This window comes from Megascapheus bottae, chromosome 19, assembly GCF_031878675.1.
Source record: "Megascapheus bottae isolate mThoBot1 chromosome 19, mThoBot2.hap1, whole genome shotgun sequence".
Classification (NCBI taxonomy): Eukaryota; Metazoa; Chordata; class Mammalia; order Rodentia; family Geomyidae; genus Megascapheus; species Megascapheus bottae.
Genome location: NC_143527.1, coordinates 15,237,985 through 15,250,867, shown reverse-complemented (window position 1 = coordinate 15,250,867; position 12,883 = coordinate 15,237,985). Strand labels below are relative to the sequence as shown.

Below are 12,883 nucleotides of genomic sequence, written 5' to 3'. Positions count from 1 at the left end.
GTGACAGGAAACTACTTGCATAAACCTAACTGGAATAAGTGATAATTTATCTTAAAAGTTTATACCCACTATTATCCCTTTACTTTTTATTTCCCTTTAATTTGCTTCACTGGCTATAAAATTCAAGGATGAGTAGCAAGGGTTTAGAGCCAAGTGCACTATGCAGATAGTTAATGAACCTCCACACCTTACCCTGCCAATGCATTCTTGGCGTGTGTCACCTCTGCACACACCAAACACCCTCAACCATCTGAACCACGATATTTAAAAAGCATGTCATTCCAGAACTCTGGCTCTCATTGAAATAGGAAAAAAATAATTCAAATAGTTCCATCCTGGCAATGAATGTTTCTACAGCTATGCCTATATCATACCTTAAAAGATACTATCTGAACTTCATTTTAAATCTCATGTCAAGGTTGGATGTTTGCCATTTGCAGAACTCGCTGAGCCATCAAATGTGATAGGAGCATTTTTTTTCTTTTTTTTTTTTTATAGTATTTTATTGTCAGGATGATGGGAGCATTTTTATGGAGCTACTTGGCATCCTAAAACAGTAAAAGTGGTTCTTAAGAGTACTCATACTGCTAAAGAGAGTGGCTTAAACCTTTTATTGTTCTTACTTAAGTTTTATTAGCTTCAACTTACCTTTATTTGCACTTCTTGTTAGAACATTCTGTAGACTAATGTGTGCATAGGTCTTTATGTGTGTACATATATGTGCATAAATTCATATGTATATGTACACATATGCACATAAATATGTAAATATATATGTTTCTCATCACCATTTTTTATTCTGAACAATGCAGCTTGTCAGTCTGTGATTCAAAGGAAATGACATGGAAAACACTTCTCATTGCTTCCCAGGCCCTGCCATACTGATCTGTCTCAGCAATGTGTAGGCTCTTTGGATGTTCTCATGGACACATGACAGGATGGCATGGCAGCCTGGGACAAAGCACCATATGGCTGGGAGGAGGAGAAGGATTATAAATGTGCCTGTGGGAGGGGAGGAGAGATGTCACAGCTTGTCAGTCTTTATCCCCAGAGGAAGATCTGATGACAGATCTGATGACATTGAAATGGCATGGGTTGGGGTCTCTGGGCATGGAGAAGAGATAAACAATGACTGGGAATGCAGTGACATCCCCTCAAGGGAAAGGGTGGGCATGGATAGAAGTTCAGCTTCCCTAGAGCTTGGGAAAATGCCAGAAAGAATCATTGATGAGAGAGATAATAAAAGATGGCTTCAAAAAGCCCTGGAATAGTGACAGATAGAAAGGATACAATGATTAATAAGGAAATGAGGGCAGAGGAAAGGCATCTGAAATGAAATAAACTTTTTAATAACCAATACATAAAATGATAACACATTTTTGAAAGATTATTTAAGATGGACTCATTTTCATCTGCAACTTGATAAAGGAACTCGGGGATTCACGGGTACTATTCTTGTATAATGGAAATGCCTTTGTCCCCAACTTACTAAGCGTTCTCTCCAGTGCTTCCTAAGGGCTCTGAGATCTTCAGCCAGACATTATAAAACCGGGCTAGCAGAAACAAGATTTTTGTTCTCTGAATCTAATCATAGGCAAATAATACAACTGCTTATTGAATACAAATCATATGCTAGATGCATGAGCAGCTCTTAAAATCCATTTTCATCTTCACTTAGTAACTCGGTATATTAGATATTCGGATCAATGTTATAATGGGATAAGTAAATCTCAGAGACGCTAAATAACTTTCTGTGTCACAGAGTCTCACAAAAATATTCGCCCTCTCACACAGGATGGGGAGGTTGTTTACCCTTTTGCATCCTGAGCAGCTGGGGGTTTCTCGAAATAGTGGTCCTCTTGGAACCAGGTAGCCATGGAAACCATGGTAATGCTATATGTGTTCTATTTGTCTTAGACCTATATTCACTATAGCCAAGATAAGAAATCAAATATTAAACAGATGACTAGACAAAGAACATCTGGTGTCATATGCACAGCGGGGCATTATTTAGGCATTAATAGAAAGAAGTTAGGTCATGTTCAGCAGGAGTAGCACATTAGGTAGACATAAGATTAAGCAAAATAAGCCAGGCAAACAAATGCAAACACCTCATGACCTTGGTTCAAATGTGAGACCTTAAAAAAAAAAAAAACATTAATCTTATGGAAGGGAGAGCAATATAGCACTTCTTAGAGTAGGAGCAAGAGAGAGGAAATCTCAGCACTATCATGCTGAGATAGGAGGGGTACATTCTAACATTCTGCTGCACCCCAGGGTAACATGATTCACAACCATTTAGTATGTATTTCATAAAGAATAGAGATACAGATGAAGCTTCCCAGCACAAAAAACTGATAAAAAATTTTAAAGATATGGAAATGCTAATCACCTTGATTTGATCCTTGCACATAATATGTGTGTGTGTGTGTGTGTATGCCTGTGTGTATCAAACTACCAGTCTCACCATAAATATGTACAAAACTCTTGTGCTAATAATGTAAAACCAAAACACAAATAATTTGATTTTTACCTTCAAGAATAATAATTGGAAGCCTGGCTCAGTGGCTCAAGCCTGTAATCTTAGCTATTCAGAAGGCTGAGATCTGAGGATCGAGGTCCAGGCACGAAAGGACCTGAGACTCATCTTCATCATGTGTACGGCTGTAACCTTGACCTGAAGAGCTCAGGGACAGTGCTCAGGCTCAGTTCAAGCCCCATGACCCCCACAAAAAAAATAATAATTGGAAATTGTAGGAATATAACAAGTAGTGGTTTTTAAATTTCAGATGACAGCACAATATATTATTTAGCATAAATATGAGATTTTTTAGTTTATTTTTTCATTTTTCATTCATTTTAAAATGCCTTTTTTGTCAATGTCTTTGAAAAATAATTTTTGGTTTTATTAAATTTCCTAATATACTACCTAAAAAGACAGATCTCTTTTAATTTTAAAGCATGTATAATTTTAGGAAAATATATTTGTAATTTTTAACCATATACAGCTAAATTTCTTTGAGAAAGTTATAAAATTTAAATGATTAAAGAAAAACCTTTGGTATTTAGATTGTTGCTTTAAATATAAATATTTATTATTTTTCCTAAATTATGTTTTGGATTTTTATATACTTCAATCATCCCCATTTACTACAATAGTAATTTTTTAGGTGTTTTCAGAAGAAAAAGTCTATGTTGTTACAGTAAAGCCAAATCACCCCCCTTTCTCCATGACAACAGATAAAGAAGCTGTAACCATGGCAACAGGAATAGTACAGAGAGATTAGGGCCAGACTGGAGATTAGGCCTCCAAGGGCAAAGGAAAGAGGTTATGATTAGTTCCTTATTGAGACCTTATTTAAAGACAAGTTAATGTCAAGGAAAAGCGTATGGGATTAGCAAAAGCAAAATTAATTCCTCTGTATGTGGAACTATTCTTTCTTTCTTTCTTTCTTTCTTTTTTAAGTGCCTTTTTCCCCTATTTTATGGAAGTGGTTTAAATTTAGGTGAAGAATGCTTGAATCATGCTGGTCTGTCCTTTGTCTATACTGTCTAAGTTTAGACCAGCTGTCCTAGAAAATACTCCCCAAAGCCAAACAGAAGATGAAATTTGTGGACAATCTCCTACTGCTGTCTTTCTGAGCAGGCCCTGGATTGGTTGATGCTAACGCTTCTGTTCATTGTTAATTTGTTTTACTTTTTTCTTTTTTGCCAGTCCTGGGCTTGAGCTCAGGGCCTGAGCACTGTCCTTGGACTTTCTCAAGGCTAGAGCTCTACCACTTGAGCCTCAGCACCACTTCCGGCTTTTTTCTATGTATGTGGTACCAAGGAATCGAACCCAGGTCTTCGTGCATGCTAGGCAAGCACTTTAACCACAAGGCCAAACTCCTGGCCCCCATTTGTTTTACTTTTATTTTATTTCATTTTATTTTGCCAGTCCTGGGTCTTGAACTCATGGTCTGAGCACTGTCCTTGGACTTTTTCAAGGCTAGAGCTCTACCACTTGAGCCTCAGCACCACTTGCAGCTTTTTTCTATGTATGTGGTACCAGGAATTGAACCCCGGTCTTCGTGCACTCTAGGCAAGCACTCTACCACTAGGCTAAACTCCCAGCCCTGTTTTACTTTTTATTTTCCTTTTTCTTCCTTTTCATTTTCTTTTGTTGTGGTTACTGGGATTTGAAATCAGGGCCTTGACTTTGCTAGGCTTACTTGCTTGCCTTGTGCTCTCCACATGAGTCCAGGCTTCAAGTCAGAATTTTGCTGGTTATTTTGGAGAAGAATCTCATGGATTTTCCTGTCAGGACTGGCTTCAAATCATGATCATCCAAATCTCAGGCTCTTAGAACTAAGATTACAGGTGTAAGCTACATGTGCCAAACTTCCAACTCACATTTAATGCTTGAACTCCTCCTGTCATTTGTTTTAATTAAGCAGTTGAAAAAGGGAGGTTATCATTTAACATAGCAGAATGTGAACACAATACTTCTTGATTAGTGTCACCCCTTCCTGCCACTTGCAAACATAGTTTCTAACTTTAAAAAATATTGTAAAGATTTTTCTGTTACCATTAATCTCATTTTAAAATTATTTTCTAATATCTAAATTTAGTTTCGATTTTCTTTAAACTGATAAATTTTAGAAACACTATGTTTTAAGTAAATGGACATCTGATTTCAGATGTCAGCACAGAGGAATGTGGATAAACATTTGCTGTTTGTGTTAAAAGATAAAATTAACATAGAATGATTTGCCAAGTAGTGTGTTTTCTATTTTAACTTTAAAAAGAATTGACTTGGGAAAAAGTAATGCAAATAAGCAGAGCTCCTTTTTAAACCGTCTGACCACATATAAAGGTGCTATACACTGTCCAGGATGAGGTAATGGGATCTTTAGTTTTACAACTGAGAGAATGATTGAGTTTTATTTTGACATGTGATTCTTTATGAAAAAGGACGAACCCACTTTTAAATGGAGGTGTTCATTACTGTATTGCCTTTTAGACATCCTTAATATAATTAGCATATTTCCTGTTACATCTTTAATGAACATTTTGGAACACCCTTTGCAAAAGAAAAAGCATCTGAGTGGGAGAAGGAAGAGTTAACTGTATTTCTTATATATCTAACAAGTATTTATTTTTTAAAATTAAACTCATGAATATGTTTATTTTTTCATTCATTCACTTCTGTAATCTTTCAACCTCTGCCTCATTCCAGGATTAAAAGCAATACATTGTTAGTTATCAAAAATAACTTAACCTGCTTTGATATCACTAATATCAAAAGACACATATGCCTCTGATCCAAAATATTTTTTATCACCGCTTGATGTCATGTTATGTTAACAATATTGAATTACACCCACATTTTTGAATTAAGGTGTTTCTGGAATTCATCTTTTTGCAAATAAATTTACATTCCCTAGTTTCTCTCCTTTTATTTTGTCTAAATAGACACATTTTTATTCTTGGCATAGATTCCAGGAATTAAAAAAAAAACTGTACAAATAAAAATGCTGCCATACTTGTATTAATCAACCACCATTTTAAACTTGAGGAATTTGAATATGCCTTTGATTTCATTTCCAGTGTTCTATCTACTGATAGAGGGGGAGCCTATAATAGTAACTTAGCTGTGTCTGTGTTACATCAATTTTTCTTTTTACTTAATTCCCACGTTGGCACCAGCACTCCTGACAGCCTCCTCTTCTTTGTCCTCAGCGAGTCCAAGCTCCAGTGTCCTCCCTTCTGCCCCCAGAGATGTGGTTCCTGTCTTGGTTTCCAGTCGCTTTATCCGTCTCAGCTGGCGCCCACCAGCAGAAGCAAAAGGAAGTGTTCAAACCTTCACGGTCTTTTTCTCCAGAGAGGGTGACAACAGGTAGGTGCAAGAGATCAATTTCAGCTCAATCTACCATCCTTTTCAAGGACCACTGGCAGGAGGAGACAGGGCAGGGGATTTGGAACCTCTGAAATCTCTACTAAGTAGAGATGAGTGTTTTGTAAAAGCAGATTGCTAAAGGATCTAAATTAAATTACTTATCTACAACTTCCTGATTAAGTGGGACAAGAATGGGAACCCATAACCATTCCTATTTCCTTGAGTTTTTAAAATGACAAAGGAGACGCCTAGGCTAAACACTGGTAGGACAGAGAGTTAAGCAAACAAACAAACAAAACACACACACACACACACACATTATTGTGGCTAATTCCCAATCCTTCACCATCTGTGACATCATATGAACTTTTACCATATTTTTTTTTAATAGGAAAGAAATGACACTTGCCTTTCAAATGTCTCTTAGGTTAGAATCCATCCCACACATATAAAGATCATAGCATTCTCCTATCTGATAGAAGTTGTTATTGTGACTATTATTGTTAGCCAAGAATGAGTGAGCTATGTTAGGCTTCCAGATCGCAATCATTGCTTTGGGGAGTTACTTATCCCTTGTAACTGTTCACCCATTGTGTCTAGATTTTCAACTTCCATTTCTAGTTTGGGTAGATATTAGATAAGGTCCATGGGAGACAAAGCAGTTTCATGTGTTAATCTTCTAATCTCTCAAAGGAGTGAGTGTTTTGAACACATGGGATCCTTAAGAATCCTGAGGATTGAGAGGGAGATGTGTATTTTGTATCTGTCAGGTGAGCCTTGGTTTTAAATGCTGCAGCATGATGCTCATGTAGTTCAAAGGAACTTCACTCGGGTGGGTCTCAAACTCTTTTCTTTCTAATTGTTACCTTCAGTTTCAATCTATCATTTTTGCAGGTTTTCATTTCTCCCCTGCAATTTGACTTGACTTTAAAATAAAAGGATAAACATATATATATATATTATATATATACAACCATCTGCTCACCCAATCAGTTGTTACCAAGAAAAGATAGCCATTTGTGTTAGCTTTACCTCTGCTACGGTTTCACTCCATCAGCTCATGATATCTTATGAGTTTGTGAATTATAGTTTGCACAGTTATGAAAATGAGATATTTGTTCTTGCCCACTTTCATGCATTAATGTGTATTATCTAGAGACATTGTTAATTCAACCTGCTCCCAAATCATGATCAGTGTGCCCTCTCTATATCTAATATGTGTAATATATGTAAGATATATTTATATTTATACTATTATATATTACATTTTAATATCTATTTTATATAGGTACATATATATTATATACCTCTTGCTTGTTTTGTTATGCCTTCTATCTGACTGAAATGAAAAAAAAGACTCAAGTCATATTTTACTCCTCCTGTCTCTGCACCCCGCCATTCATTATGGAGTCTTGTCAAGTCTCCCTCAGTCTAGGACATTTATGCTTCTCTTTATTCAATCACGTCCATCATTATTGCCTGACTCTGGAAATCATGTCTCCCTTTTAATCCATTTCCACCCTGTCTGGACTTAGTTTTGTGAAATACAGTTTATATCACTCAATCCACTGTCGTAAATGTAAATAGCCTCAGGATTGGCCACTGTGAAAGCTGTATATGAGGATAGTTTAACAAAAGCTTTTAAACTCCCTGAATGGACATCTAGCTTGAATCTATTTATAGATAGATACTCCTATAACCTATGATGACTAAAGGTGGAATATCCAAGTTCCAATGACTGGATCAAAAAAGAGCCTTATGAGTTATCAAAAGTTTGATTTTTATGTGTTTCATTATGTATAAAATATAAACAAGAGTTACATTTTAGAAAAGATAAAGTCTGTCAAAGGATTGCTATGACAGCCAAATGAAGGGATTCAGGCAAAGCATGCAAAACATTCACTGTCCCCAGTAAGAGTGAAGAGATTGCCAAGAGCACAGAAACAACTGAAGGCTCAGAAAACAGAAAGGAGAAGCAAAGGGAGAAGGAGAAGAGAGAAATAGAATGAGAATATGAGAGAGACAGAAAAGAGAGACAGGCAGGGGAGGGAATGAATACATAGGGAGAAAAGAGGGGAGGGGGGGACATACAGAAAAAGAAGGGAAAAGAGGAGGAAAGAAAGAAAAAAAATTGGGAGAAAACAAGAAAGGGAAGGGGGAAGGGAGGAGGGGTGGAAAGAAGGAAGAAAAAGGAGGAGAAATGCTTCTTCTGATGCTGCTATTGAGAATGTGTGTGTGTGTGTGTGTGTGTGTGTGTGTGTGTGTGTGTGTGTGTGTGTGTGCGTGTGTGTGTGTGTATGTGTGCTTCCTGGGGGCCTGGGTACTGTCCTTGAACATTTTTGCTCAAGGCTCTCTTGAGCCATACCACTACTTCTGGCTTTTGATGGTTAATTGGAGATAAGAATCTCAGGGACTTTCTTAGTCAAGTTGGCTTCAAACTTTAGTCCTTGTATCTCTGCTTCCTGCACAGTGAGGATTACATATGTGAGCCACCAGCACCCAGCTTGTCATTATATTTTTGAGTAAAACATTTGTTTTCATAACTTCTCAGTTTCCTGAGTATAATATCATTTTGGTCCTTTCCTCTTCTATCAAAATCTTTCTTATCTTTTCATTCCAAGCGTAATCTAGTAAGCAATGTTACTCACTCCCAGAGCCATCCCATAAGCTCCATAGCGTTAATCACTGCAGTCTCTGCTTCAAACATCATCCTTTTAACTCACTCTTCAGTCCCGAGTGCAACTGTTGTCTCTTTAGCTCCCTTCTTACAACAATCCCCAGAGACATCCAGTACAGTGATTAGCTCATCTGCCTTCCAAGCAGTCTCCTCGGGTTCGCTTCCCCCTTAGCGTGCATTTCTATATTTCTGCCCTCTTGCAGTGAAAAATGTCGTATTACCAATGTATTGATTCTACAGTATACACTTATTCTTGTCCTTCTTCTTTTTCTTTACTTATTAACCATGACAAACTCCATGCCCATCTACTCTGACATTTTTGTGCTTGAAGTCACCTGGAGGAAAGATCCACTTGTGTTGATCCAACTCACTTCTAATTAATGGCTCCTAATTTCATGTGAACTACTAACACTTTTAGCAGCCATGGTATATTTATAGCAGCCTCTCTCATATATTCCTAATGATATTTTACAGGATTCCCCACCCCTCTATCTTCTCAAATCTTCAGTATCCTCATATCACCTTCACTCTTAATTAACTTTGCTTTCACTTTCTTAGAAAATCAGAAGGGAAGTTCTATAAGCTCCTGTATCTGATTTATCTATTCACATGTGTTTTTAGGATATACTCTGTCTGAGGTCAAATGTCTAGGGAACAATCGTGCTCTTACCTCAGAATCCTTGTGCATTAATTCCTACTCTTTCAACATGAAAAAAGGAAAAAAAATTAACCATCCTTATGTCAAATGTCATTAGTTTCGCTTCCTGGAGTAATCCTGAGTATCTGCAAGCAAGCATGTAGTTGTTCCTTTGCTTGCAACATTTCTAATATGATCCTTCTCTCTCCTCTGCCACTCTATTTTCTTCTCCCTTTTATAACAGTGCTTCTTGAACTGTTTATTTCCCTCCAGAATCTCATGTTCTAATTAGGATTTTGACTCTAGTATTTCATTGCAGAGATCCTTTTACCAGGGCTTACCATTGACTTCATGTTGCTATATCACATGGTATTTCCTGTCCCCCACATTACTTGATCATTAGCAAGTGTTGTCACACTTGATGATTTTCCCCTTTCTAAACAATCATTTGTTCATCATTTCCTAATGTTAATCCCAGGACTGCCATTTTTGGGCCTGTACTGTTTTGTACTTCCAATCTTCCTGATCTGTAGAGATTGAATTGACCCAGAACTCTGGCCTTGGGGAATCTCTTTTCATCCGCTTCATGTCCTTATGTCCCATAAATACATTCTTTTCTTCCAAATTTGAATTTCTGGCTCAAACTTCTAACCTGCTTTTCGGACTCCCAGCGAATTCCTTACCTGATTTCTCAGGATGCCCCATTGCCATGGAAAACTTATGAACAAAACCAAATACCTATTTTCCTTAAATTCTAATCTCTCTCTACCAGATACCTATTATTGCAGATTATCTTTCAGCTTATTAAAATCTTCATTTCCCTCACTAATTAAGCCCACATGTTTGGAATAATCCCTACATTCTCTCCCTTTGATACCCTGTGCCACATCCATTACCAAGTCTGTAAAATATCATTAGGATAATTCCATGAACAAAAATTATTCCTTGTGCTATTTGCTATGAAATTATACAGAAGTATGGATATGGTTTTATATTGTCCTCTGAGTGATGGAATAGAATGTTTATCCTACAATTCTAATATCAGATTATTTTAATGTTTATGGAAAACTAAACCTTATAGACAAATGAGAAAAATAAGAAACCTATTCAGCCCTATCACTTTTTCTTTCCCTCTTCCTTGAAGTACATCTCTAGTTTATCAGAGATGATGCAATAAGTAACCTTGCCAATACAGGTTTCTCCATGGCCACGGAGTCAACCTTTTAAAGTACGAGTTGGGTTTTATCAGACTTTATTTTTAAACTTATGATTTCCTGCCTAATTCAGAAAACTAGCAGAAGCCCTTCCTGTCCTGGAGGTGTATTCTCAGTACATCCTGCAATTACTACCAATATTATTTTATTTGCTTGCTAGACTCTAGTCCTACAGGTTCTTTTATATTTTCTAAACAAACCAGCACTCTTCCCTCAGAACATCTGTACTTCTTTGCAGAGCTCTTGAAGTACCCTGTGTCTTCAGATCAGTAGAGGTCATTCTTTAACCTCCACTAACTCTTTGCAAAATATCATCATAGGATAGTTCCATGGTGGCTGTCTGGGTACTGCCAAGCCAAGGTATGTAGTAACTGCTTAGCTGTACATGTTCTGAGGCTCAGTGCCTCTGATGAAGAACCCACCTCAGTGTGAGACTACTGTGAGTTCACATCAAAAGACTGAATAAGCTAGCATGATGTCCATAGCCATGGGAACAGCATCATTCTAGAAGAGGGAAAATTACATAACTGGCAGGCCTACTACTTCTACTGTCTTTGTTCCATCCAGACACCCATTGCACGGGATACTGCTACCCACTTTCAGGATGGGTCTTTCCCTTAATTTGTTCCCCTACACAACAATTATTTCATAAAGCCCTTCACATATACCACACGAGGATGACTTTAACTGCTTTTTGCTATTTACCTAAGCCTTTCTCCATCCAATCACAACTGGTGACTTTGGTTCCTGGTGTGGGATAATACTGAAACCTGATGTGGAAAGTCATGATAAACATTAAGTAAATATTTTAAAGTGTTGAAACATTTGTTCCTCTCCCACCACACCAAAGGCACTCATTTCTTGTCAGCTAATGCCATGTGCAAACGATTGTGTACATTTCAAAGTGAAATGAATGAAGTACAGGTTATTTCCTGACTCATAGAGAGAAATGTATTATGTTCACAAGCAATAGCCCATTAGATCCTTTTACAGGTAGACATATTCAGAAGTACTGAAAAATTACTGCCTAAGAACCTACAATATTGGTAAATACTAGATTCAAGATTGCAAGGCAAAGTTCCTTCTCCAGTGATCTCTTCACTATAGTCACAAAGAAAAAGATGCTCCCTAAAGAACTACATAGAAAGTATGCTGGGAGTTTAGTGGAGAGAACTGAAATGCTTTTATGGGCATCATTCAATTTAATCCTCACAATAGCACTGTGAGGTAGGCAGATAAGGAACTGGTATGCTCATTTGCAAATGAAGCTGGGAAGACTCTCTGATAGCCTCTGGTGTGTTCAAGGTCACACACTGTATTTTGCAGCAGAACAAAGAGAGGAGCAGATCTTCCAGCTTGTAGCACTAATGCTCTAATGCTCTGTATTTCTTCATGCTGCTACAGAAACTTGTGCTCCGCTGCCGGGATTAGGGACTAGCTTTCCAGTGATTGACATGAAGGGTCCTATTAGAATTCATCGTGCCTTGCATGCTCTGCATGGAGTTTACATGTTCTTTCCCCCCTCTCTGGGGTTGAGGATACAGCAGGTGATGAAGCTTGTTATCCAAAAAGGAATATTTTGTGATGGAATGAGGACAAGAGTCACAATCCAAAGCAACACAGTGGCCCTGGGGTAAAGCTTGGTAGCATCAGTTCTGCTAAAGCCAATGCTGATCTGTAAAATTTTGAAACTCTGTCCTCTCTACTTCAAAATATCCTTAGACCATGGAATGAGGGAAGAGTTATTTTATCTGTCCACAGGACTCAGGACAATTTGAAAATTAAAACATGCTATCTATAGATGTCATTGATAAGTGAACCAATGATGGGTTTGCTGAGTAAATGTGGAATAACAGTCAAAAATGTATTGACTTCTATACTGGAAATAGTTGAGAAGTCAAAACTTACTTTGGAAGCTATTTAGCGAACTTTGAAAGATCATCTTTCTGGTGAATGTGTGTGTGTGTGTGTGTGTGTGTGTGTGTGTGTGTGTGTGTGTGTGTGTGTAAAACAAATTAAGAGCACTCATGGAAAGAAATACACTTCCACAATGAATGTTTGCAGGGTGTCTCTCCTATAGTCAGGATTGCATTTTGAAGTGGTAACTACTAGAGGTCAGACAAAAGGTCATTTGGATGGAGGCCATTCAGGGTGGTGATAGGTGGAGGCAAACTTATGATACTTGAGTGGGGGAGAGGGGAGTAACAGAACACAGAGCTTACCAAGCACAGTCACAAGTGTCTTGTATAGTTCAGTGAGAGAAAGACAAGAGATAAGGATGCTAGATAATGAGAATGTCTATGTTTGGGCAGGAAGTTTATAAACACCAATCTAAATTGCTACATTTGATTCCCATTACAGCATTCCTCTGAGGATATGAAGAAAAGCCTTGAAAGTAGAATTTCTTTTTACTACCTTTAACTAGTTGTACAAAGGAGGTGCCATTTAACAAAGCAGCTTATGAATGCAATGCATCT

General features: G+C 37.5%; 1 protein-coding gene across 1 annotated transcript in view; it reads left to right on the top strand.

Moving 5' to 3' along the window:
* The window catches only part of Dcc (DCC netrin 1 receptor), a 934,207-nt gene that overhangs the window by 620,076 nt on the left and 301,248 nt on the right, over positions 1-12,883 (top strand). The window contains exon 8 of the mRNA XM_090353075.1: positions 5,722-5,878. Coding sequence (XP_090209201.1) covers positions 5,722-5,878 — 157 coding nt within the window. The remainder of the gene's footprint in view (positions 1-5,721; positions 5,879-12,883) is intronic.